The sequence below is a fragment of the Doryrhamphus excisus genome, linkage group LG17 (genome assembly GCF_037039965.1).
Source record: "Doryrhamphus excisus strain RoL-2023G ecotype Guam linkage group LG17, RoL_Dexc_Guam_v1.1, whole genome shotgun sequence".
Lineage (NCBI taxonomy): Eukaryota > Metazoa > Chordata > Actinopteri > Syngnathiformes > Syngnathidae > Doryrhamphus > Doryrhamphus excisus.
The window spans coordinates 13,373,296-13,399,791 of record NC_136373.1 but is presented as its reverse complement, the minus strand read 5'-3'; the positions used below and the strand labels follow the sequence as shown (position 1 = coordinate 13,399,791).

Below are 26,496 nucleotides of genomic sequence, written 5' to 3'. Positions count from 1 at the left end.
CTGGCTTACTAGTGACAGAATTTGTCCAATGAAATAGAATATCTTGTCATCCTCTTGGAGAAATGTTAACGTTTTAAGTATTTAATCATATAAAATAATGATGTTGGTGCAACAAATGCAACAGCATACAGTAAAGCACATGTATTACCGAGAATAAAAACAACGTAATCTGTCTTCATAATAAGTGGCATGAAATGTACAAAAAATGTTTCATGTCAAAAAGTAATTATAAAAATACATAATTGTAAAAATAGCATATAGAAAATTCAGGTAATTGAAGATTTAACAACTTCCTGTTGTGTTTATTTATTTTTTAATCGTCTGACAACATTATTGAAAGTCCACATAAAGAGTACTGCACTTCATATTCCAGTCCCATAGGGGGCGGTACTGCGCTTTAACTATCAGAAGACCCTTCCCCTCTTAGCGGTGCTCCTCTTTCGTGACGTCACAGTGTCTGCCTCTACACGGGCAGCTGGCATCTTTTGCTTTGTGTGAAAGGACGCTGTGATGTTTTTGTGGACCGGTCAGTTCAGGTATTACTATATTTACGTCCTGGTACAAACATATATAACTACACTACTCACTTTGTGACAATATAAGAGTGTATATGTTTGAATTTTGGTTGTACTTTGCGATTTCTAGCTTGAATTACTGGGCTGTAAATCCCTGAATTTATGCTAACTATGCTACCGTTATCAGTGTATAAACCGCTTACTTTGTGTTTATTAGTGTTTTTAGTCCAATGACAAATAGATGAATTTAGGTCATAGTATTCAGTCGACAGTTCCACTCCCATTTCCATCACGCGTCTTTTGTAATACAAATGCATAATCCCATTCATTCTCCTGCCTGTCCTTTTTGGTAACAAAGAATACACTCGTACTTAAGCTATTCCGGTGGAAGTGTTTCTGTTACGTTTTAATTTTATATTTTGCTTATCTCTGCGGTGTTTTGATTCCCAGAGACTTGACAACAAGTGCAGTTGAGGCGCCATGCAGAGTCCAGCCCAGGAGGATAGTGGGCCAAACCCACTGAGCACCCAAACCACACAGGACAATGACACCAATTCAACCGAGTCGGCATCAAGTGAAACAGGTGCAAACGAACAGCATGCTGTTGACAAGGAAGAATCACATCTTCCAATGGAGGACATGAATGGACAAACAAATGAAACACCTGCAGATGAAGCACTTGAATCCTCCCAAAACACTGAAGCAATGGAAGTGGACGAGAGTCCGAAGACCCCGCTACGGTCGACACCTAGCACAAATAAAGATCAAGTCGCTGGTGAAGAAAAGTCAAAGAAATATAACAGACGTTTCCCCTCCAAGATGATAGATCCCCTGAAGATGGACATGACCAAGCCAGTGGTGATGCCCCTGACATGTAAGTAACGTAGCATCCTTGTGTGTATATCCTCAATATTGATTAGTTTCAGTGTACTATATGTGTTTGTAAGAGGTGTTTTTGTACTTTTTTGGGCATAACACAGTTCAATTAGTTTGGATTGTAATGGTTTTATTTCATATGAACATGCATCAGATTACAATTGAACGCATCACATAATCAGTTCACAGTTCCACATGTAGGAGTAGGAGGAAGCAAAGCTTATTAAATCCTACCCCTCCATCTGGTACTTTTACAATCAGTAACTGTTACATTTGTTCACTTCCTGCTTTCCTAATATAATTTAAGTTAAAAAAAATTTTGTAATTATTATTTATTATTATTATTTATTTTATTTTTGTCCCGTACCGAAGTACGAGGTGATATGGCCATCCAATGACATAATGGGTACCATAGTAAGTGTCAATATAGTGATATGTATAGCACATTATGACTGGTTCAAGACTCTTCATCCTTGTATTTAGCAAACATCAACTGCTTGTATTGTTTCTTGAATTGGCTCATCATTGCATTGTTTCATTGATTGTATTTAAATAACTGCCACGCTTAGACGTTAGCATGGCCCAAAAGTCATTTTTCAAGGTATGACATTTCTTCCTCATCAACACCTTTCACATGCCATATAAAAGCCAGGAATGTGGAATGGGAGTTGAAGTTGACGTGCAAATTTGCCAGCTTATGAGGTAGCGTCACAGGCTTCAGTGTTTCCCACAGGTCTGCAATTTATATGCGGCAATGTGTTGCAGGTGGACAAGCAAAACAGCCTTTTGGTTTGTGGCACAAACGGGAGGACATGGTTGACGCTGGTGAAGGTGACAGTCCAGGGTTGAGCAAGCCTGAAATCATGTCTTAAGAGTAGTTTTGGTTATATTAGCGACAGGTGTGCAGCAGCAAAACAGACACCAGACGGCAGCAAACACCAGGAAATAATCATTCATTCATTTTCTACCGCTTATCCTGGGGGGGGGGGGGGGGGGGGGTGCTGGACCCTGCACCCTGGACTGGTGGCCAGCCAATCACAGGGCACATATAGACAAACAACCATTCACACTCACATTCATACCTATGGACAATTTGGAGTGGCCAATTAACCTAGCATGTTTTTGGAATGTGGGAGGAAACCGGAGTACATGGAGAAAACCCACGCATGCACGGGGAGAACATGCAAACTCCACACAGAGATGGCTGAGGGTGGGATTGAACTCGTGTCTCCTACCTGTAAGGTCTGCGAGCTAACCACTTGAACACCGTGCAGAATAGGCTAATTAATCAACCACAATCAACCACACATGCTACCCACTATAGCATCAATATTTTGTCGTGTTGTCTCCTGGTATACATTATGGTTGTTGTTAATGTATAAGTTCTTACCAATCAAGTGTTTACAAAATGCTGGATGCTGATGAAGAGTCTTGAACCAGTCATGATGTGCTATACATATCACTATATTGACACTTACTATGGTACCCATTATGTCATTGGATGCTCATATCACCTCGTACTTCGGTACAAAATGCATTATTAAAAAAAACAAACCAAAAAAAAACCTTAAACTGTATTATGGAAAGCAGGAAGTGAACAAATGTAACAGTTACTGATTGTAAAAGTACCAGATGGAGGGGTAGGATTTAATAAGCTTTGCTTCTTCCTACTCTTTTTGGACATGTGGAACTGTGAACTGATAATGGGATGCATTCAATTGTAATCTGATGCATGTTCAAATGAAATAATACCATTACCATTAACATAATAAAGACAGATCCTCCCTTTGTTCTAAAATGATGTTCTGTTTTGCCCCGCAGCATCCGAGCTGTCCCTGCAGTGCATCGAATGCCACATCATCTTCAGCGACGCCAAGAGCAAACAGCGTCACCTGAAGGCGAGCCATCCAGCCGAATACGAGCAGCGCATCCTGACAAATGCGGTTTTCACCTGCTACGTTTGTGACCGCAGCTTCACCAACTCCACCGAACTCATGGTCCATCAGAAAGCCCACGTCGAGAGGAAACCCTACAAGTGTCCTCTTTGCAGCCAGGCCTTCAAGAAGACATCGGAGCTCACGCTTCATAAAAAGATTCACATCGGGGAGGACGGTTACACGTGCGTCGACTGTGGCAAACTGTTTAGAACGCTCACCCTGCTTAAGTATCACCGCCGCGTACACAACGGAGAGTTGCCGTACGTTTGCAAGGAGTGTGGGGACAAGTTTTGCATGTCCAAAGCTCTCCAGAAACATATGCTGTCACACCTACCGGAGGGTGCCCAAGCTAAAGCACTGAGGAAAAAGCGCGGTAAGAGAAAACACTGGGATGAAGTGGAGCCTCTAAAGTCAAATGGCGTCAGAAGTCAAACCAGAATCAAGTTGTTTTTCCTTGAGCATTTTTGTGAGGCTGCCAGTGTTGACAAAGTGTGATGATAACCATAGAACTAGAACTTGCGAAACAGGGAAGTGTCATGCTGCTCAGTACAATGTGAGCTTTACACCTAGTTTAATGTTAAGCTAAATACACACATTTGTTTTATACAGTGGTGGTGTAACCTTTTTTAAAACTTCACAGCTAGGAGACCAGGGTTCAATTCCGCCCTCGGCCATCTCTGTGTGGAGTTTGCATGTTCTCCCCGTGCATGCGTGGGTTTTCTCCGGGTTCCTCCCACATTCCAAAAAACATGCTAGGTTAATTGGCGACTCCAAATTGTCCATAGGTATGAATGTGAGTGTGAATGGTTGTTTGTCTATATGTCCCCTGTGATTGGCTGGCCACCAGTCCAGGGTGTACCCTGCCTCCCGCCCGAAGACAGCTGGGATAGGCTCCAGCACCCCGGCGACCCTCGTGAGGAAAAAGCGGTAGAGAATGAATGAATGAAAGGCAGTTAATTGTCCCTTATAACCTTGTTTTATGGTACTGCTAATTATATTATATTACATTACATTATAATATATTATTTTAAATATTAAATATTATATATACACTCTGTGTAGAGTTTGCATGTTCTCTCCGTGCATGCGTGGGTTTTCTCCGGGTACTCCGGTTTCCTCCCACATTCCAAAAAAACATGCTAGGTTAATTGGCAACTCCAAATTGTCCATAGGTATGAATGTGAGTGTGAATGGTTGTTTGTCTGTATGTGCACTGTGATTGGCTGGCCACCAGTCCAGGGTGTACTCCACCTCTCGCCTGAAGACAGCTGGGATAGGATCCAGCCCCCCCGCGACCCTCGTGAGGAAAAGCGGTAGAAAATGAATGAATGTATGACAATTAAGAACGTAAAAAAAGGGTTTTGTGATGGCCGCATTTTAAGCCTGGATCAAATGAATCCACTTCACTTAAATCTGCCCTGTATTTGACTTTGAGGTTCCACTGTGTGTGTATGATTTTACAATTCTAAATGCATCAAATACCACTATTTATTTCTGCTTTCTGCATCTTCAGATCCCTCCGTAAACAAATATCACTGCTCCATTTGCAAGGCCACCTTCAAGAGTCCCAAGACGCTGCTTCATCATCTTAAAGCCAAGCACAACATATTACCAGCTTCGTTAAAGAAACCTCTCTTTTCACAGCTGAGACATGCGACTCCAGTCATAACACCGATAGCCATTTCTCAACCGTCATTGCTCCAGTTGGAGCCCAACGGGCCTCTCCAGAAAGTCGACGGCAATATCGACACAGAGCCCATCCGCAGGCTCATTGAATCTTTGGAAAACGTCCAGAAAGTAAATCAAGTTGTGATTTTGGGTCAAGTACCTCCTGATGCTCCACCTTTGGAAGTGCAGCAGATATCGGACCTAGCCAAACCAGTTGATTCATATCTTCAACCTCCTCAGTTAGATTTTTTGGGAATGACTCCGATGGAGGCAAAGACAGCACAAGGAGACTTTCCTATGAACTCATGTGATCCGATGGAGCAGACAATTATATTGGAACCTATTACTCCTGACGGACAGTTAATAAACCCGCCCTTTTCACAATTCGGTTCTCACATAGTGTCAGGGGAAAGCTTTGCGCTCGGTCTTGCTCCGAGTGAACAAAGAATGGAGCCGGAAGGAGATTCGATGCCGCAAACTCAATTCCAACCTACAGTGGATGCTCCAAACAACATGGACTCACTGGTGTGCAACACCGAAGGCAGTGACCCCAAGGAAGACCCTGAGCAAATGATCATATTAGAACTAACTCCCGCCCTGACACCAACTGCTGAGCTGGAACATTCCCAAAGTGTGACACAGCAGGAAATTACACCCCCATCGTCGGATCCAGCTCCTGAACTGGCGAGCTCGTTTGATCAAAGTCAAGTAAAAGAAGCATCAGTCCCACCAGCCCAGCCTGCAGTTGAGCAGAACATGACATTTGTACAAACCACACAAGTAGATCTCCCACAGGAACCCACACAGGCTCCAGAGGAACCTGGAGATAACCCTCATGAGGAGGCTTCATCACAGATTCAATCTGAGCACCAAGATGAGGTGTCCCGGGAATGTCAAGACAAAACGACGCAGGACGAAGAATCGCTTTTCGATGAAAAGCAACGCAAAGGTGACGTGGAAAATGAGACTGAAGTCGTGGATGTTTCGTCCAAAAAGACGTGTCCATCGTCGCAATCCCAAACGAAGCAGGGGCCGCAGATCCCAGAGTTACCCGTGAATGTGATGTCAGCTCAAGAGCTCGTCAAAGTACGCAAAAGGAAGCCTGCCAGGGCTTTATTTATACAAAGTTATATGCAAGAATTGATAGGCACCATACTTGACGATGAGTTGCAAAGCGACGGCAAAGCAGCTAAACGCAAAAAAACCAAAAAATCTCACCTTGTTGTAAAATTTAGCCCGCAGAAAGAGAAGAAAAAGAAAGGGAACAAAAAACAAGCGGAAGCCATAACGGATCTGGAGACAAATCTACCACAGAATAAAGTACCTTCAAAAAAGAAGGGCGGGATTTCTAATAAAGGTAAAAAAGCAAAGAATTCCGCATCTTCAGGCGATATCAATACAACGCCATTCACCAAACCGTCACAGGTAAAAGACAAAGAGAAGCCAAAAAAAGAGAAGAAAAAGAAGCTGAAAAAAGACGAACAGGTAACTAACGATATAGTTCCGGTTGTCAGCAAACAAAAAGCAATACTTAAAAAGAAGAAAAAACAACCTAAAATACCACAAAAAGAACAACCCAAGAATACAAAAGTGGGCACTAAATCGCCAAAGAAAAAGGAAGCCAAAAGTAGTCCGAAAACTAGCAAAAGCCAAGCTGACTCACCTGGTGTGCAAATCACACAAGACTCCCTCCTTTTGTTGAAAGGTCACAAACAGCCCCAGTTGAAGGTTCACAAATTGGACCCGTCAAAAACATCGGGGCAGTCACCGGAAGCCCTGCCTCGGGACTCCCAATCCAAGCGCATCAGAGATGGCAAGGCTAAACATAAAACCGTCTCCGCGGGTAAGAAAAAAAGACCTCAAGCCAAAAAAACCCAGAAGTCTCTCTCATTGCTGTCCTTCATTAATATCAATGCCACCCATCAACCACCTGAAACTACCAAACCCAAGACCAGTCGAAAACGCAAAGCACCCTCCAATGTGGAAACCGAAGGCGTGATAACATCGGCACATTCCAGGTGGACCTTGGAGTGTAAAAACTGTGGGGAGATCTTCAGTGAAGTAGCCTGTCTTCAGAAGCACAAAGCAACAGTTCACGTTATGGAGAGTCCCGGTCTCACCTACACCAATGGAAACATTTTTGAAGGCGTCTCCAGGTTAGACGTTTGCCAGCAAGAAAGCGCCACTGGCCTCATGAATCACACCACCGGTTGGGATACTGAGCCCGAGATGCTAATGGAGGACCGGGAACGAAGTGTCTCATTTCCTGCTTTGATTCCGTCCCCTTCTTTACCGGTTCCACATGCCGATGAAGGTAGTAGTAAGCCTCCAGTTTTTCCAAAAGGTACCTCTTCATTAGATACAGTGAGAAACTGTGAAGCTTCTAGTGTCGATCCTCTCTTAGACAGCCCAAGCCAAACAAAAGATAATGACGCTCTGATGTCCTCAGAGGAACAGCAAAGAGAAAGCACCCCCAAGAACCTGGGTTCAGAATCTGAAATCCAGTCCAGCGTGAATGAGGACATTAAGGAAGATGTTGTTCTTGGGGTGGACTTGGTTACCGTTGGGGAAGACAATGAAAGCGACAGTGTATCTTCACGTCAAGGTCAGCCTTTCCAAAATGTATCAAGTGAAATCACTACTGATAAAACAACCGACGGTGCTGGGAAAATTCTGAAGTCTGTGTCTTGCGCCACGCTGCAAGCAGACGTGAAGGAAGAAGAGGAAGAACTTCTAGTCGGAATGAAGCGAAGGAATCCATCAGGAAACGTACGGCGAGGAAAGACACTGCGTGGCAATGTCAGAGAAACTGAATCGGAGGAACAACATGAAGATTGTCGGGTCATTTACGAAGAATTTAGCTCTGATTCCCCAATGAAGGAACCTGAGATCGGAACGCAGGCTTCCCAGCCAGGGATCGGTCTAGGATCTGATCCCAACATCGTTACTGACACTTCTTTCCCCGTTGCATCTTCTACATCGGATAAATCCTTTGCAGCTCCTGAAGAACAAGATGTGGTTGAGCTGGAGTTTGCATCTACTAATGTTCAACCTGATGGGGAGAGTCAGACTCTGAAATCATCTCCAAGAATCATCCTTACAAAGATTGTCCCCCCTGGACAAGGAATACTTCATAGGCAGCGCCATCGTCTTAGCCCAGGGATCAAGGTTGAAGAAAATACATCATATTCTTCACTTGGTGCACCCCAAAATGAAAGCGACAAAGATATGCAGCCTCAGCAGCATCGAGACATTCGAACGGTTCTGGTGAAAGAAGAGAACAGAGCCGTGCTCAGTGATGCTCGGGCCACACCGGAGAGCAGACAATCTACCAGTTCATGTAAGTACTACATTGAAACTAATTGTTGTAATTGGAATGCCAAAAAAATAAATTATATAATAATTAATAATTATAATAAAAATAACTATATAATAATTTAATTATAATAATAAAACAATAAATTAAAGAAAAAGACAAAAAAAATCATGAAAATAAAATACTTTAGCAAAAATCACAATCAACCAAAAACCTGACCGTGTCAATGTTGTGAAAAAAACACACACAGCTGAAATGGACATTCCACCGTTTGGTAGCGTTTCATTGTCTTTGTTAGAAACTTTGTTGAAACAGGCATCAGATCGTATCATATCATACACAATGGGTACGAAGAAAAGTATTGGGATACTTCCCATTCGGATAAAGAGACTGAATGACCTAAAAGGACGATTCACTCATTCCCTTTATTCTGCTATGGGACTGACACACCTAGTAGGTGTTGAGACAACCTGTTTGGTCGAGAGAGAGGAGGAAGACAAACATGCATTGACAAGTCAATATACTGACACCGGTAAAATTATGGTAATGATGAAGTTTTTATTTCATTTGAACATGCATCAGATTACAATTGAATGCATCACATAATCAGTTCACAGTTCCACATGTCCAAAAGGAGTAGGAAGAAGCAAAGCTTATTAAATCTTACCTCTCCATCTGGTACTTTTACAATCAGTAACTGTTACATTTGTTCACTTCCTGCTTTCCTAATATAGTTTAGTTTTTTTTTGTCACGTACGTACGTAATGTTATGAACACATAATGTTAGATTGGAGAGTAGTTCCTGAACCAGCAGAGCCCATATGCAATGGCTAAGATCGAGTGGAAAAAGGTTGTCCTCTCATTCAGTGTGGAAGTGGTACATTTTGCCTGTCCTTCTTTCTACTCAGTTCAAAATGAAATGAAAATGAACAGCTAAGATAGGAAATGTAGCAAGACTCACTAAAGGTAATAAATAAATATCGTATGCCAGGGCATTGGGGTGTGGCCTATTCAATGAAGTAAATTGGCTTTTTATGAATAAATTAGTTGCACTTTTTGAAATTTGGTCATGACGACTACCGTGACACGTAGTGATATCATAGTCGTTCCATCGTGATGTTAGTCCATTCACCGTTTGATACCGTTTGACCATCTATTTGAAATACTAAGTCTAGTTATTGAAGGCGACGCACCTGTTGATACTTATTACCTGTGTGATATTTATTATTTGATGAATTAGACTGCAGCGGGAAAATGCAGCAATGTAATTCATGGTAATGGTTTTATTTCATTTCAACATGCATCAGATTACAATTGAATGCATCACATAATCAGTTCACAGTTCCACATGTCCAAAAGGAGTAGGAAGAAGCAAAGCTTATTAAATCCTACCCCTCAATCTGGTACTTTTACAATCAGTAAATGTTACATTTGTTCACTTCCTGCTTTCCTAATATAGTTTAAGGTTTTTTTCATTTTATTTTTTGTCACGAAGTACAAGGTGATATGACCATCCAATGACATAATGGGTACCATAGTAAGTGTCAATATAGTGATATGTATAGCACATCATGACTGGTTCAAGACTCTTCATCCTTGTATTTAGCATCAACTTGCTTATAGTTTGTTTTTATTTATGCTGTTCATAGACTGGTTATCAATATTTGCTTCTAGTCACAGACATTGAGGAGGCAACCAGCGACTGTCGTGTGACCCCCGACTTCAACAACAAACAGTGCATCTTTTACCCAGTGAAAGAAGAAGAGAAGGAGCTTCCTTTGGGATCTGATCAAACTCACTGTGGAAGCTTAACCACAGAAGCATCCACTGATGTCAGTCACACGCCGGATCCAACCTGTGAGTTCCAGCTGTGTTCAGTGCCTAGGAACGATAATAGAAGACTTGGTAATTATGACTCTTATTGATACAGATGACGGACGACACAATGAACCAGACTACCAAGAAATGACAGAAACGGAGATGGAGGTTGATGACTTTACCGATGGACAAGGTTTGTTTGTTTGTTTTTTAATGGCCATTTTTTGTAGAAATGTACTGCTTTGCCTCTCTTTTCTAATTGCTCCACGTATAACTTTATTGTTATTGAGCCATTTAGACAAGAGGCTTTGTTTTCAACCTATTTGTGTGTTCGTTAGCTGGATTATGAAAAACCTGATTGCTATGAAACTGTGGTAAGGTACTATGTCGTGACTGTGGTAGGTGGCACCTATCTGCATAGTATATGCAGTCCTGACTCACGCCAGTAAATAACTGACTCTGTCCATCCTCCATTTCTGTTTCATTATGTATGTATAGAGTACATGGATAATAATATTAATAACCACTGAAAACTGGATTTTTAGCTGAAGCGGAGCAGCAGAATCCACCGGAACTGCAGCGCCTACTTCTCCAGAGTTCTGACGAAGAGGATGCAGGAAGTTTGGAATCATCTCCACCTCCCGTTGACTGTGAAGCAGATGTCATGTCGTATTTCCACAAGAATGGCTCACAACAACCTGGCGTAAGGTAAAGAGCAACCTTTTACCTCTTATTCCTATCTCACAAACTTGTTGTCTTTTCATGGGACAACACTAAAACACTTAGATACAATAAATAAGGTAGTCAGTGTGCAGCTTGGATAACAGTGTAAAAAACACACAGCCATTAACTCATTCAATCCCAGACATTTTTCAAAAGCCGTCCCTCTTGGTGTCGGACATTTTTTAAATGATTTTGACGGATTTTTCAAGGCACACATAATATTATGCTATATAGCTATATATACAGTACATGGTATATACCAAAAGAAAGATTAGACTCTCTTTTTTCATCAGGAAAAAAGTGTGTTTCTACCTTTTTCCGTTCTTTAGTAATCAGCAGTAGAATAGTTTTGGCAAAAAAGGGAGAAAAAGTCTTTATATTTCAGTTTATCTTTATAATTCCGTCATATATATTTAGCCAAAATGTCTAAACAACGATGCCACAACATTCATTCATTCATTCATTTTTACCGCTTATCCTCACGATGGTCGCGGGGATGCTGGAGCCTATCCCAGCTGTCTTCGAGCGAGAGGCGGAGTACACCCTGGACTGGTGGCCAGCCAATCACAGGGCACATATAGACAAACAACCATTCACACTCACATTCATACCTATGGACAATTTGGAGTCGCCAATTAACCTAGCATGTTTTTGGAATGTGGGAGGAAACCAGAGTACCTGGAGAAAACCCACGCATGCACGGGGAGAACATGCAAACTCCACACAGAGATAACCGAGGGTGGAATCGAACTCGGTTCTCCTAGCTGTGTGGCCTGTATGCTAACCACTTGGTCGCCGTGCAGCCCATGCAACAACATAGCCCTCAAAAATGGTTGTTTTACATGGAAATATTTTTTTTAAACAAATATAACACCATGAACTATTTACACTTTTTTTACATGTGTAACTGAACTGTACGTGTACGTGCATTAAAATTTCACTTCAATGCATAACCTCCTTCACACAACAGGCAAACCATTTCACTTCCTGGTTGCTGCATACTCTTCACAAGGCAAAGATGCAGGTTGCAGGTTTTCTTATAACGTCAACTTCTGCCCCCTTGTGGCCATTTTTTGGGCTTAAAATTTGCTCTCTTCTATTGTGGAGTTGCATCATCACTTCTTTGTGCCTCTGGTGCAAAAAAAATATATATAAATACATCTTTGGTAGCGAATGAGTTACTGTCCAAACTGCTAATTCTTAACACATTTGTTTTTGCTCCCATTTTTCATTGTTTCTGTGAACACAACATGCCTAACTCTTCCACATTAATTGTTTACAAATCTTTATTTGTGAGCATTTGTAATTCATCCAAAATAAAAATATAATAAAAATATTAATAAATATTAATTATATTAAATATTAATTAATATATATAATATAGTAGTCTTCAATGCTTCTGCTATACCCTCCACTTTTTTAGTGATTTGGTTCTTTGCAAAAGCTCTGATAAAACATTAAATTATTATAAATTATTATAAATTAATTTGTATTTACTATTACATTATTAAATAAATGTTTAATGTTAATTTTTATTTTTTGACACAAAATAAGATGGAAAAATAAATAAGCAAATCAAAAAACAAATGAACAAATTATTTTTTTATTATTAAATAAATGTTTAATGTTAATTTTTATTTTTTGACACAAAATAAGATGGAAAAATAAATAAGCAAATCAAAAAACAAATGAAACAAATTAAACTTTCATATCAAGGCGGGGGCCTCAAACTAGCGCCGTGAGTTTGAGACCCCTGGTTTAACTGTACTGGGAGAAGTCAAGGAGGGGTCTAAAAACCAGTCAGTATCTACAGTCACCACCATTTGCCTCATATACCGTGTACGTTGATCCACAGCATCTCAAGCTTGCTCAATGGCTGACATGTCCATTGAGTATGCTGGCCATGCAATCTGGGGTGTTCCATGTACAGCTCAAAATGGGGCCATTCTGAATCATACTACAACATGAAGTGATGGCTGTGGATCTCATCCCGGGATCTCTGTATGCATAAAGTCCAATTCTGATTGTGTTTGTGTTCTCTGTTTTTAATCAAGTGTGATCCAAGCACCAGGAGAACCCAGGGGACCCGTTCATTACTTTTCTAAGTATTTTGGCTGGGACACTTGGGTAGACATCGCGAATTGCACCAATCAAACATCCAGCATTCTGAACAGTGTCACAGCGACTGAAGTGGCACGGTTTGTTGGCATCCACATTGCAATGGGAACACTGAAGGTTAGCGTCAATGTTTTGTTTTTTTCAATGGTTCTGATGGGTTGATTGCAAAAACGTAACCAATCTGATTTGATTTCCTGCAGTTTCCCAGCCCGAGGCTCTACTGGGAGGACTTGACAAAGGTGTCCTTAATTGCTGAAGCCATGCCACTTCCGCGCTTCCTTCAGCTGTCGCGGATGTTGAAGCTCGCCTGCCCTGCAAAAGATCCGGTGAGAACTCGTTTTGACTTGCAGAATGACTCGCAAGGGGACAGTTCTCATCATCGTGTTAACAGCACTTGCCAAAGAAGAGCGTCAGATGAATCTTTGGACCCTCTGTGGAAGGTTCTGCCGGTATTGTGCCGTTTTCAACAAGGGTGCCGGTCCCTCAGAAGTGAAGGTGACTATGCAGTTGACCAGTATTTAATTCCCTTAACAAGAGAGCACAAAAACAGGCTGGCTCTCCACAGCACCACATTAATCGGATTCGGGGGTTTGCTTCTACATGTGAATCTCAAAGTGGATCTGTCCGACAAAGAGGATGCCGTAGAAAAAATGGTCCCCGGCGGCAGCACGGTGTTTCTTTGTAAGCAGGAACTCTCCACCCCTGCCATGCTTGAGCGGCTCCTAAGTGCCGGGATTCACGGTGCAGGCCGGGTAGGCGGGGCAAGGGGACAGATCGGAGACGAGTTTGTGAGCTCGGACGGCAAGCTGATGCTACGCAGGACTCACTGCGGCTTCATTCTCTCTACGGCAGACCACAGTCAGAGGAACATGGCCGCTCTCATGGCCAACTTTCAGAAAGCCCAGACAGCAGCTCGTCTCAACAGAGATTTGTTAAATCTTTACTCCATCCCGGTCGGCGTCTTTCCGACATGCTGGCCTCTCACCGTGCTCTGGTACCTAACAGACCTGGCTTTGGTCAACTCCTGGCTCCTGTACAGACACGATCACACGACCAATCCTGCGCCTTTGTCTCTAATGGACTTCAGACTACAAGTATCCAAAGCCTTGATCCATTCCAGCGGTGCAGACTCTCAGCACTCTGTTCTCCCTAATCCAACCTCAGACAAAACTCATGCCAGAACTGACCCCCCTGATCCCAGCACACGAGAAGAAAGCGCCCTCCCTGATGCAGCCACACGGTACGACGGTTCAGGTCACTGGCCAGAGCAGCTGGCCGAAGGCGAGGGCGGCAGATGTCGTTTCGGGGACTGCCAGAGGACATCTAGGGTTCTATGCCTTAAGTGCTGTGTCTTTCTTTGCATCTCACGCAATCACAATTGCTTTTTGAATTTCCATAATCAGGCAAATTCAGGAACCCTATAGATTCCACCTCGGCATTGACAATATGAACATTCGATGTACAAATACAGGGTTATTCAAGTACAATACATACAAAATGACTGCATAATGATTGTTCAGATAGTCTTCATATACTGTGATAATGACGTCGCTTAAAATGATATTGGGGCAACACTAAGTCAAATAATTACTTGCTACCATGATATGCACTACTTCTGGAAAGCGGAGGTATAAAAAAAAAACCCGGGGTGCTTGTTATGTATTTTAAAAAGGTGTGTAGAAATACTGTATATTAATAATTGTAGATATGATGAATGTTGCACGTCAAGGAGATTTATTTACTGTGAAGGTCTTACTGCAGAAGGCTGGACTAGCTGCACTGGAAAAGTACATACGTTTTGCTACTGACACTATTATTTATTTTTTATTTCACATTTGGGATATGTATGTTTCTGACTTTTATATTAGTTTAACTTTATACACATTTAAATGATTTTTTTTCATAGATACATCAAAAAGTTACATTTTGACCTACAGTTACAGCATAAACATGACGGCTAAACAATAATAATGTGGACGCATACATGACAAAACAAGCTCTGGAATTTATCTCTAAAAAAAATGTTTTTTACTGTTTCCTATTGTAACATCAAATTGTCTTTCCATAAATGAAATAAAGTTCTATGAAAATATTTTGTAATAAAATGTCAAAAGTTGTATTATTTTGTGCAGTAAATGAATGCAGTAGGCAAGTCAGCAAACATGACTATACAATGTTGTCATATGCAGCTCATTAATAGGTAAATACACAATGCAAGTGCTAAAAAGCACAGCTAATGTGCTATTTACCAGTAGACCTATTCACATTTCCCATTCGCTGCGAGAAACACATTGTACCTGTAAGAACCATTGTGCATTTGAAACAGTAACCCACCAATGAAAACTGTCCGTCAAGTTTTTTGGTCACGTGACCGCGAATCCCCAACATAGAATCACACCGAATAGAGCGCTTTCAACTCTATACGCTGTGCTGGCTTTGCTTCAATGAATTAACAAACGTGCATTCAGATACTTCATCTAATTTCCCGGTGTTCCCGCGTTAAGATCAAATGCGCAAAATTCGTTTGCACAAAATTTGTCTTTTCAGGCGATTCCTGCTTGGGAAGGTACGGCGGCCATCTTAGTTGTAATAACGGCTATCAACGCGCATCAGGAAGTGTCCAATCTATACGTTTTACTTCTCGGGGGTCAAGTCTGTCAGTCAAACTACATTCAAAGAGCGCTTTAGAGGTAATGTAAACGCTTGTCATTATGTTATTTTTAAGTCTGGTCTGTACCTATAGGAATTTACGTACATAATAATTATCATTAGACTATACTTGTCGGTACCAAACACGTACCCAAACTTATTTAAAATACACGAGAAGTGCTACATTCTATTTGAGCGGTATTCAGTGTTGTTAGCACTAACTAGCAAGCTAGCTAGGCTTACGTTAGTTCGCTAATTTGACATTGCGGTATTGTAAATAATATTATTCTTATATGTAGCTACTATTCCCAAGTGTACCCGTACTCATCTATGTTACAATGTTTCGGAAAGGCAAACATATACATTTAAGTAATATTAGCGCCTGCTAGCTTCGCGCTACGTGGAGCTAACGAGTCAGGGAAGCTAGCGGCCTGGAAAGGCGAGTGAACGTTACTGAAACTTGAGGGGCTCCGCTGTGGAAACACGAATCATGCTGTTATCTTGCGTAATAAACTAGTTGTATCTTTTTCAGAAATACATTTTGCAAATTTACCTGATTATTTGCATGCTGTAACAGTTGCAATATTATAATTAGTGCAATGGATTTGAACCTATTCCGCATTTAACGAAACAAAGTGGACCCACATCGTAATTTTGATTTGTTGTTTGGGTTAACCAATCATTCCTTTGTCCCATTTATTCGTGTACCTTCTCTGCAGGATTTCCGTAATATCCCACGATGGACTCGGACATATTAAACATAGAGGATATTGTGATGGGAAGGGCAATGCCAAATCAGCCTCCAGAAAATCCCCCGGAAAAAAAAGTGGAATCATACAAGCCTGTCATTACAAATGGACCCCCAGCACAGTCTGCTCAATCCTGTACGTAGAATATAACCACAACCTTGTTTGTCGATGCATTGTTGTTGTTAAACATTAATTCCCCTTGGTTTGTATGCATTTATCTGTGATGATGATAGACAGCTTCTTCAGTATAATGACGTAGTTGACTGAGAAATTGCACTGACAACTGTTGCGTTTCCTGCTCACCTAGACCAGCATGAGAACCTGCAATGTTTCCAGTGCTTCATCACATTTTGCAGTGCCAAAGCCAAAGAGAGACACATGAAGAAGAGCCACCGGGAAGAATACAAGCAACAACTTCAGCAGGTTAGTGTGAGAGTTTTGATTTGAGTCATATTTCATTTTTAAGTTTCTATGCTTGAAGAATACGTTGTAACCAGCCATAAATGTGTATTTATGTTGTCTAATTTGCATTGCATGCATATGTGATTTAAAAAGAAAACATATTTCCTAGGCTAAGCATGTGTCGTCTCTTGCTACATCACGGTTTGAATATTGTTCCCCTGTTCTATCATGGGTTTTTCAAAAAGTAGTACGAGAAGTACAAGTCATATGTAGTATTTTAATCACTAAGCATCAGTAATGTTACATGGATTACATTACCTTAACATGAAGTCAGCCATGGTATGTCCATCATGATGGAGCGCAAAACGTTATCCTCCCATTCTTCTTCTTCATTTATTTCAGACATGCATACCATGTTCATTATTCTTTCTCACATATACACTTACAATACAATACACTTAGAATATCTATATATATATATATATATATATATATACACACACACACACAACACCTCATTACTACACTACATGTCTGAAAAGGAGCAGGAAGAAGCAAAGCTTATTAAATCCTACCCCTTCTCCACGCCATAGCAGTTACCAATTCAATATGTGATTTTTTTTCCCCACACATATAAACACAGAATCTTACATAAGACAAAACAACAAAAGAAGAGTGGGAACATTCAGTGTGGAAGTGGTAGATTTTTTGCTTCGCAATTTGTGGTTCCCTACTCCGCTTTCTTTTAAGTTTAGAACAAATAAATTGGAGGCTAACTGGAGCTTTGTACATGCTATGAACAGTGGCCGTCTCTTATGTTCCTGCAGTGACCCCGTAGCCTGCGCAGTGTGCTGTCAACAAAGAATAATAGGAGTTTAATTATTTCTTGTCTCCATGGCTCTTAATGATGGGGAAAAAACTTATTTAGAAAGTCATAAACATTTTCCAAAAATTCAGTCTTCACCAAAATATTCAATTTGTTAATATTGAATTCTACTTCATGGAAGTTCACTTATCACAACCAGGTGTGGAACCAATTAACCATGATAAACAAGGTGTTTGTATGCAACGCCTCCTTTCTCCCCAACTGTTTGGCTATGATCGTTCCTCATTTATCATAATCTTTGGACTCCTGTGTCACATTCGCAGGGAAACACGTTGTTCACGTGTTACGTGTGTGACCGCACATTTCTGTCCTCTGAGGAACTGACTCAGCACCAGCCAATACACCGCAAAGATGACAAGCCCTTCAAATGTGCCCACTGCAAGGAAAGCTTCAAAGTATTCTCTGAGGTGAGACACTTATTATGTAAAAAGAAAAAAAAAGGCTTGTGTCCCATGTTGCAGTGTGATCCATGCCCTTCTTCTCCGCTGTCCAGCTCACAACACATAGAAGGCAGGTGTGTCCAGAGAAGCAGCTCCCGTGTAAAGATTGCAACGAAACCTTCAGAAGTGCCGCGCTGTTGCGGACGCATCGCCTTGCCCAGCACCCTCGCCCCGACACAGACGCCGCAGAGCAGCCAGACGACGCAGCCAAAAGCCACCGCTGCAAGAAGTGCGGTCAGGGCTTTGAGACGGAATCGGAGCTGACCGAACACCAGCAAAAGTATCCCGAAGGCGAGCTGTGCAACGGCAGCACCACGGCCGTTAAGAAGCGCGGGCGGCCCGCCAAAAGGGAGGAGGCCTCAGATGCAGAGAAAAAGGTCAAGCGGAAAAAGAAGGATGAAGCGGAGGTTCCTGAAGAAGGCGCAACAGCAGCAGCGGCGGCCGCAGTGGCAAACACCAGCAGCAGTTCCGAGCCGGCGGCGCCTCAGCCAGAGGAGAAAGCAAAACCAGGGGCAGCAAAAAGGGGTCGTCCTTCTAAAGCAACAGCGGCAGCACAGAGCGAAGCAGAAGACAAGAGCGCTGACGGCGAAGATGCAGCAAAGGAAGAGAAACCCAAAGCGGAGCCCGCGGCGCACCCTTGTCCGGATTGCGACCTCCCCTTCCCCAGCCTCGTTCAGCTGCGTGCTCACAAGAAGGAGAAACACACCGTCCGTAAAGCCCACCCGTGTGGCGAATGTGAGGAAAGCTTCGCCCGTCCCGAGCAGCTGGACGCACACATGTCACGGGTGCACGCCGTCGGCCGCTTTGCCTGTCCCACTTGCGGCAAGAGCTTTGGCCGCGAGCGCACCCTGAAGGCTCACCAGAAGAGCCACCCCGAGGAGGAGACGGAGAACTCCAAGGCTAAAAGATAATAACAGTGACTGGCCGGTCTGAGGAACTTAGACATGAAGTGTCCTCCTTTTTTTCTCTTTTGGCATCCCGATTCTCACGCTGATGATGTGAGGCGAGGTTTGGATTTCAAGCTGTAATCTAACTTAAAACATCTCATGTTGACTAGCTAAATGTTGTTACTGTTATCTAAACATGAAATAGTTCATTTATAAAAAAAAACATAGGAAGCATTGATTCACTTTTTTAAATGTTTGTTGTTTAATTTTAAAATGTGTGGTGTGAATTTCTTACATAGTATTGAGTTAAGGAACTCATTTTGTAACATTTTTTTCCCTCCTAAAAAAGACTGGAAAAGTACATCTTTTGTAAGGTATTAGATGGCGAGTAAAGATGCCATGTTTCAAATGTTTCTCAAAATAATGTACAGCCTCTGGTTCATGTTACACATTTTCGCACCTAATATTTACACCAGGATCCTTTCTAACCTTCTTAAAAGTTTTTTTTTTTTATAAACATCACGCTTCAAATAACTTGCCAAGCGCTTTAGATTCAATGTGGAGTTGTTGGCATGTGGATAATTTGATCCACTATAAAGATGAATTCTCATTCATTACTCCTTTATTTTTCCACTTATGACAATTACTATGTCATAGACATTTATGAATGAAAATGGTGGCTCTATTATGTTTATAGTCCCACAAACAAGTATGTATATTAAGTGTCTTCACTCTTTGGATTGTTTCTCTCCCACTGATGTGTCTGGACAGTGAACATATGTAATAAAAACATGCACGCCCATGGAGGCTTTGGAAGAAATAATTTGTATTTGCCTTCAAGTCAGAATCAAAAATGAATCAACTTTACTGTAGGGTTCTGTAATCCCCAACTTCTCAAGCACACTAGTCAGTCTAGTTGTGTGCCAGCAGAATTAAGTCAATCCCATAAACTTGTTTATTTTTAAGCATTTGTCTAAAGTATCAAGTTGATAATTTGAATATCTGGATGTAAAATTAATTTGTATCACAAACTATAAAGAAATAATAGCAAAATATTACGTTCGCTAAAAATTGTGCATTGTTCATACCTGTCAACTCTCTCGTTGCTATTAACAAAAAAGACAGCAGCACAACTTTCGGTATGCTCGGCAACATTCGGGTAACATCGGCAATGGGCCGAAAAGAGCTTAAGTCAGGCCTTCAAAATAACAGAACCACGCCAAAACGCGGTTCCATGTTATTTTACCCCCCTTTCACGTAATTTTATAAATATCTTGACTTAAATGTTTACAGGTGTGACTGTGATTGTAACGTAAGGGCATAGTTTTATTTTCAAATGCAAATGTTAACAGGTGACTGTGATTGAAACGCTAGGGCAGTTAAGACATGTAATACCACTCCAGATCGCTAAGAGCGCTCGACTGTATGTTGCTACTTCCTGTCTTTGTGGTACCGCGTTTGTTTTCATTTCTCCCTAAGTCCGCAAATTGGCGAGGCAACAAGAGTTCCCCGCTAACCATAATTTAACGGTTAAACTTTGGCGAGGCTTTAAGTTACAGTCTCAAAAGACGAATGACGTTTATTCTGCCATTTGAACACGAGAACTGGCGCGGAGAAAGCTACAGAGGAGTCGTTGCAATCACCGAGTCTTCCTGCCAGGTGAGCTGCGTGCTCCAGTAGAAACCTGCCATTGATGAAAGAATGGCTTTTACGACCTTCTCAACAAAGCATATAGGGAGAAAGCGTCAGACTGAAAGGATTTAACACACCTCTTCTTTTATAACTACCTGGTAAGTGAGACTATATCTGTTTTTCAACGACAAAGAGAGCACTTTTATCTAAGAAAACTGCCTGCTTCTGCGTTCCACTTCAGAGCTTCTTACAAAATGTCCACCATTGAGTACACCATTGATATCCAGCTGACAGAATTGGGGTTTCCCATCATCCATCAGCCCCAGGAGAGCCTCTCGGCATCACGTCCGAACTCCTTGCCCTCTTGCCACTCGCCCAATTTGACCCAAAACCCGCACAAAGAAAACCTACTGGTCCTAGACCAGCCGCCGAAGCTAATTAATAAAGGCCCAGAGGCGTCGCCATGTCTGCCAGAGAGTGGACAGGAGGTAAGAGGCACGAGCAGCGACTTGCCGCCATCGACGCCCCACCAGGAAGTTGTCCCGTACAATGAAGACCAATCACAAACTCCGCAAGAGAATGTGGAGGGGAGTGACTCTGATGACAGTAAGGTGTCGGTGGTGTTTGACGACGACGAGGAGGAAGAGGACGACGAGGAGGAAGGCCTTGACGATGGTAAAACCATTAACTCTCATAATATTGAAAACTTTATTAATATAGATACTTTATTCTTTCATACGAAATACGCAGTTAAGCCCCAAAATTACCGTATTTCCGGACTACAAGTCGCACTTTTTTTCATAGGTTGGCTGTTCCTTGCTACTTATACTCCAGAGTGACTTATAAATGAAAAACTGTTTATTTAACATAAACACTGGATACGTTTTCTGTTCATGTTTATTTTTAACCATTGTGTTAGCATATCTTACACCTATTCAGCCTGTTCTTTATTCTTTTATTAATGTTAGAACTTGCCTTCCAAGATGGCGTAATGTCTGTTTTGGTCAAGTAGTTTGTAAAATGCGACTTATACTCCAGTGCGACTTATATATGTTTTTTTTCTACCTAATGATGCATTTTCAGCCTTGTGCGACTTGTACTCCGGAGCGACTTTAGTCCAGAAAATACGGTATTCATCATTAATCACCATTAGCAAATATGAATAAGCCAATTTTAACTATATTTAATGAACAGAAAGATAAATGGGAGGACAGGATTATACATATAAAGTTTTTACAATAACACTAATGAACTGTATATGTCAATCAAGCTCAAAGATACACACCACAAAATACTAACACTAGTATCTCTAATAGTAGCAGAACATTCGAATCACACTTATCATAAGAGCAATGAGGGGTTGCATTCAAAGACGTCACGTAATTTAAGGTGAATTGACTTGTATGTGTGAATTAAGATGTATAAAGTGAGATAAGAATATTCTTTCTTTATCTTCCTGTTTATTTACACACTCATACATAAAGCTGTTTTTCTGTTGTACCTGAATGCATCTTGCTTTCTTTTAATGAGAAGATGAGTGGAGAGATGTGTGTGTTGTGGGAATTGTACTGCTGCAAAGATGTTTTTTCTGTTGTACTGAGTGTACCTGAATGCATCTTGGGTTTTGTTGTAATGACAAGTGTCTTTCTCAGGATGAGTGGAGAGATGTGTGTAGTGTGGGAATTGTACTGCTGATGCTGATGTGTTCAGGTCAGAATGAAAAGCGTCAGACAGTGTGGGGACACTGCTGTGCTTCTGTCTGCCATCATAACAGAGAGGCATGTTTGCAATAACGGGCATATGTTAATTACACTCAATGTCATGAAACAATATTTAAAAAAGATGAGTTGTTTGTGGAATCCATCGATACTCATGTGAAATTTGGATTCCTTGTCTTCTCCACAGAGTCGGCTAACTCCGGCGACTTTGTCTGCAGTGTCTGTGATCTCCACCTGCCCTCTGACTTCAAACTCCAAGACCACATGAACCTGCACACGGGAGTGCGTCCGTACTGCTGCGCTGAATGCGGCAAGCGCTTCTCGCAGATCCACAATTACCGCGCCCACCTGCGCACACACGCGCAGGCCAAAGCGGAAAGTCCACACTGCCGCATTTGCCTCAGGTCCTTTTTTACGGACAAAGCTTTGAAAGCTCACTTGGGCAGAGCCCACTGGCAGAATGAGTTCTACGAGTGTGACTTGTGCAAACGTGTCTTCACCTGCCTCACGGATTGTCAAAATCACGTGGAGTTGCACAGGAACCCAAAGGATTTCGTCTGTGAAAAATGCGGCCGCCACTTCGACACTCCGAAGTCCCTCAAACACCACATGATGAAGTCCTGTTACACCGTCTTTAAATGCACCAACTGTGCAAAGACCTTCAACAAGAAAGATGAGCTCCTCAAACACAGCTTCTCCCATCTCGGCTTGTTGCCGTACACTTGCGTGCGATGCCGACGCCACTTCCGCCTCGCGAAGCTTTACCGCCATCACAAGTGCGAACCGGGTCGGGTTCACTGCGTGGCCTGCCTGAGAGAGTTTGGGAGTCAGGAGGAGTTTGAGCAGCACAAGAAGGACACCGGGTGCTGGGGGAAACAGGAGGACATCGGTGACACCATCCGCTGCTTGGAATGCGGCCTCCATTTTGCCACCAGTGAAGAGCTGAAGAAGCACGCGGGGGCTCACCAGAGAGTCCTTAAATGCGCCGAATGCGGGAAGGGGTTCCGCTCTGCCTTGTTGCTCATGTCCCACATGGGCGGCCATGCCGGCAATTCTCCCTGTCTTTGTAAGATCTGTGGACTCGGCTTCCCGCATCAGCACACCTATGACAGCCACCTGAAGACATGTCAGAAATCGCCGCAGCCTTCCAACCCCACGGTGAGTGTGAACCTTCTTTTGAAAGCATCAACTGCATTAGAAGGAGAAAAACCTCAAATGTAGTCATCCCAAACCGATGGTGTTCCCCTAATCAAATAGCGCTACAACCCCCGAATGCTAATCTCCTTAATCCATCCATCCATAAACATATTCACAATTTTGCAGCGTGCATCATTTGTTATAAAAAGGTGTTCCACTCCGGTCCAGTATATTCCCAAGTGCTTCCAAATGACGTGTTCTAGGAATCAGTTTCCGCTGGTGACGTGCTGGCAAGGGAGGCAGAGCCTCAAATGTTAATATTTGTTTGAACCTCAAAAGAAAGAATATTAATAAATTGAAGGTTCTTTTGTTACCTGGCTATTACTGAGAGCGATAGATCTCTTAAATCAATTAGTTAGATTTTTCTCATTTTAGTATTAATCACTAAAGAAACATCTTTGGTGTTCGGGTGAATTTTGACCCATATATATTAATGTCAAGAAAAGGTAGAAAAAGTTATTGTTTTTTCAGTAACAGAACTTTAGTATAAACTGAAATAAAAAAGCAGAATAGGTCCAGATCTTGGTTCACTGTACTTGTTGGCATTCTTTCCATGATCCAAATTGTAAATGTGGAATCAGCCAATCAAATGAGTGAAGCTTACATGATGAGAAGAGGAGCTGGTTGCTAATTGTACACTTATGATTTGTTGATGTAGTTAATCTTCAAACAGCTAAAATAATGCATACGGCTAAAAATATTCATTATATAATACATAATACATTTATACACTAATACAATTGAAAGTTACTATGGTACCCATTGTCATTGTATGGTCATATCACCTTTTACTTCGGTACGTGACAAAAAAAAAAAAACTTATATTAGGAAAGCAGGAAGTGAACAAATGTAACAGTTACTGATTGTAAAAGTACCAGATGGAGGGGTAGGATTTAATAAGCTTTGCTTCTTCCTACTCCTTTTGGACATGTGGAACTGTGAACTGATTATGGGATGCATTCAATTGTAATCAGATGCATGTTCAAAAGAAATAAAACCATTACCAAACATGGCGGGAATGTCCGTAACGACGACAGCCATTCAGAGTAGATCTTTTCCTAACAGAAGGACCGAACATGGAGCTAAATGTGGATCCCAGGGCAGCGAAATGGATGTAAGCTGCGCCTTGGAGTTGGGTTAAAATTTTCCTTTTCACTTCCCGGTTGCTGCGGACCATGGATTTCGATTGGAAGGATGCACTTTGTGGCCATTTGTATGGGTTAAAACTGCACCAAACATGCTCTCTATTGTGGAGTTGCATCATCGCCACTTTGTATGAATACGTCTTTTTGGGGGAGGGGTGAATTAATGTTACCAGTGTTGCATATTAACAGGTGGATGTGTTTGCCTCCTTTTAGGCGTCCACCAAGAAACCGTTCTTGAAAAGGAAGCATGATCCCGCGCCCCAAGATACCAATGTCCTAACTCCAGCAGTCCAAGCACAAGCCATCACTGCGATAGTAAATAAACCTGCGGCATTGCTACCAAATGTTCTGCACTCCAGGTCTGACCCATTAGGCGGCTGCTGGAGGCTCACCCTGGACAAAGTACCTCCGCCTGGTGTCAATCTTGTCCTCCTTGTGCCCGTCGCCCCTAACGTCTCACAGTTCCAAAGCCCAGCAGATCCTCAAAAGATCGTTTCGACAAATGTTGAAGATGCAGCATGTGAACCACTGGATTTGTCCCAAAAAAAATCCGGTCCAACGCGGAGTGAAGTTCCGCCCCCTGCGATTAAAAGTGAACCATTGGAAGTTGACATCACCGGAGAGGCGCAGGGACAAGAATTAGTTAACCCCGCTGTCGTGGATCATTCGTACTGCACACCAAGCAATATTAAGAAAGAGCCTGCTGAGGGAAATTAAACCAAGAGTTTGCCTTTTCATGACTTGCTTGTGCTTTATGGAGACGTAAACACAACCTCTGGACAATGCACACGACAAAGGAGATGAGAATAATGTAATGTCAATGATGAAAATAAAAACATTCCTTTTTTGGCACATGACATTTAGGTTTGGGGTAATGCTAAATGGTACTTATTCAATGCCTATGCAATTCCAGACAGGAAGGTTTTTCTTTTATGGGCAATATTTAAATATGGAGAAAATATGTAGAGTTTCTTCTTATTCTGCAACACTTGAAAGAATGTGTGTGACGTAGTGAATGTTTGAAAAATATGCATGTACATTGTGATGTTTATACTTAGCCTTTGTAGATTATCGGTCATCCAGGTTGTCTTAGGAAATCTTAGGAATTTTTTTTTTTTATCTTAAAAGGTTGAATCGAAGTAACTGGACTGTGGACTGTTTTTGTTGAAGATGCTTCACCTTTCATCTTTTAAGATTTTTAACATTTATAATTATTATTCATATATTTAAATGATTTTTTTCACATCTTTTATAGGGATGTCCGATAATTATTGGCATCAGGTTTTTTTCCCCAATCATGAAAACATTTTTTTTTTTTTAATCGGACATCTCTACTCTTTTTTTTGTTTTTTTGTTTTTTGGGCTGCATGGCGGTAGAGTGGTTAGCGCGCAGACCTCACAGCTAGGAGACCAGGGTTCAATTCCACCTTCTGTGTGGAGTTTGCATGTTCTCCCAGTGCATGCGTGGGTTTTCTCCGAGTACTCCGGTTTCCTCCCACATTCCAAAAACATGCTAGGTTATTTGGCGACTCCAAATTGTCCATAGGTATGAATGTGAGTGTGAATGATTGTTTGTCTATATGTGCCCTGTGATTGGCTGGCCACCAGTCCAGGGTGGACCCCGCCTCTCGCCCTTAGATAGGATAGGAAGCTGGGATAGGCTCCAGCACCCCCATAACCCTCGTGAGGAAAAAGCGGTAGAAAATGAATGAATGATTGCTTTTTTTCACCCCAAAGACCCCAAAGTATGCAGTGTAGTGAGGAGTGCAATGACCCCTACGTTGGCGAGACCAAGCAACCTTTATACAAACATGGCACAA

At 41.9% G+C, this 26,496-nt stretch overlaps 3 protein-coding genes across 6 annotated transcripts; all 3 read left to right on the top strand.

The window, feature by feature from the left end:
• Positions 1–374: 374 nt before the first annotated feature.
• On the top strand, positions 375–15,065 carry znf576.1 (zinc finger protein 576, tandem duplicate 1). 3 transcript variants are annotated; one of them, XM_058084310.2, is made up of 9 exons: positions 375–536; positions 966–1,389; positions 3,213–3,701; positions 4,842–8,336; positions 9,987–10,169; positions 10,243–10,323; positions 10,676–10,838; positions 12,908–13,088; positions 13,172–15,065. In XM_058084310.2, exons 2-9 carry the CDS (start codon positions 996–998, stop codon positions 14,393–14,395), a joined length of 6,210 nt encoding a protein of 2,069 aa, XP_057940293.2. In that variant the 5' UTR covers positions 375–536; positions 966–995; the 3' UTR covers positions 14,396–15,065. The 3 variants fall into 3 exon arrangements, with proteins under 3 accessions (XP_057940293.2, XP_057940295.2, XP_057940296.2); XM_058084312.2 differs by having other exon boundaries at positions 445–526; XM_058084313.2 differs by lacking the exon at positions 375–536 and having other exon boundaries at positions 1,334–1,389; positions 3,213–3,289; positions 3,364–3,701.
• A 351-nt stretch (positions 15,066–15,416) lies between these two features.
• Positions 15,417–19,798, top strand: znf576.2 (zinc finger protein 576, tandem duplicate 2). Of its 2 annotated transcripts, none has more exons than XM_078798069.1 (5): positions 15,417–15,537; positions 16,340–16,504; positions 16,677–16,792; positions 17,921–18,064; positions 18,151–19,798. In XM_078798069.1, the coding sequence occupies exons 2-5, from the start codon at positions 16,360–16,362 to the stop codon at positions 19,006–19,008; spliced, it is 1,263 nt and encodes a 420-aa protein (XP_078654195.1). In that variant the 5' UTR covers positions 15,417–15,537; positions 16,340–16,359; the 3' UTR covers positions 19,009–19,798. The 2 variants fall into 2 exon arrangements, with proteins under 2 accessions (XP_078654195.1, XP_057940313.2); XM_058084330.2 differs by having other exon boundaries at positions 15,521–15,661.
• A 590-nt stretch (positions 19,799–20,388) lies between these two features.
• Positions 20,389–25,533, top strand: LOC131136946 (uncharacterized). The gene is made up of 4 exons (XM_058084319.2): positions 20,389–20,774; positions 20,858–21,291; positions 22,522–23,492; positions 24,890–25,533. The coding sequence occupies exons 2-4, from the start codon at positions 20,871–20,873 to the stop codon at positions 25,391–25,393; spliced, it is 1,896 nt and encodes a 631-aa protein (XP_057940302.2). The 5' UTR covers positions 20,389–20,774; positions 20,858–20,870; the 3' UTR covers positions 25,394–25,533.
• Positions 25,534–26,496: the final 963 nt, after the last annotated feature.

Excerpts from the sequence above, each read along its gene's own strand:
- znf576.1 (XM_058084310.2), top strand. The coding sequence starts at position 996 with ATGCAGAGTCCAGCCCAGGAGGATAGTGGGCCAAACCCACTGAGCACC. Across the intron at positions 1,390-3,212 it reads AGTGGTGATGCCCCTGACAT|CATCCGAGCTGTCCCTGCAG; the intron begins GTAAGTAACGTA and ends TTTGCCCCGCAG. Across the intron at positions 10,839-12,907 it reads TCACAACAACCTGGCGTAAG|TGTGATCCAAGCACCAGGAG; the intron begins GTAAAGAGCAAC and ends TTTTTAATCAAG.
- znf576.2 (XM_078798069.1), top strand. The coding sequence starts at position 16,360 with ATGGACTCGGACATATTAAACATAGAGGATATTGTGATGGGAAGGGCA. Across the intron at positions 16,505-16,676 it reads AGCACAGTCTGCTCAATCCT|ACCAGCATGAGAACCTGCAA; the intron begins GTACGTAGAATA and ends CTGCTCACCTAG. Across the intron at positions 16,793-17,920 it reads ACAAGCAACAACTTCAGCAG|GGAAACACGTTGTTCACGTG; the intron begins GTTAGTGTGAGA and ends TCACATTCGCAG.
- LOC131136946 (XM_058084319.2), top strand. The coding sequence starts at position 20,871 with ATGTCCACCATTGAGTACACCATTGATATCCAGCTGACAGAATTGGGG. Across the intron at positions 21,292-22,521 it reads GGAGGAAGGCCTTGACGATG|AGTCGGCTAACTCCGGCGAC; the intron begins GTAAAACCATTA and ends TCTTCTCCACAG. Across the intron at positions 23,493-24,889 it reads CGCAGCCTTCCAACCCCACG|GCGTCCACCAAGAAACCGTT; the intron begins GTGAGTGTGAAC and ends GCCTCCTTTTAG.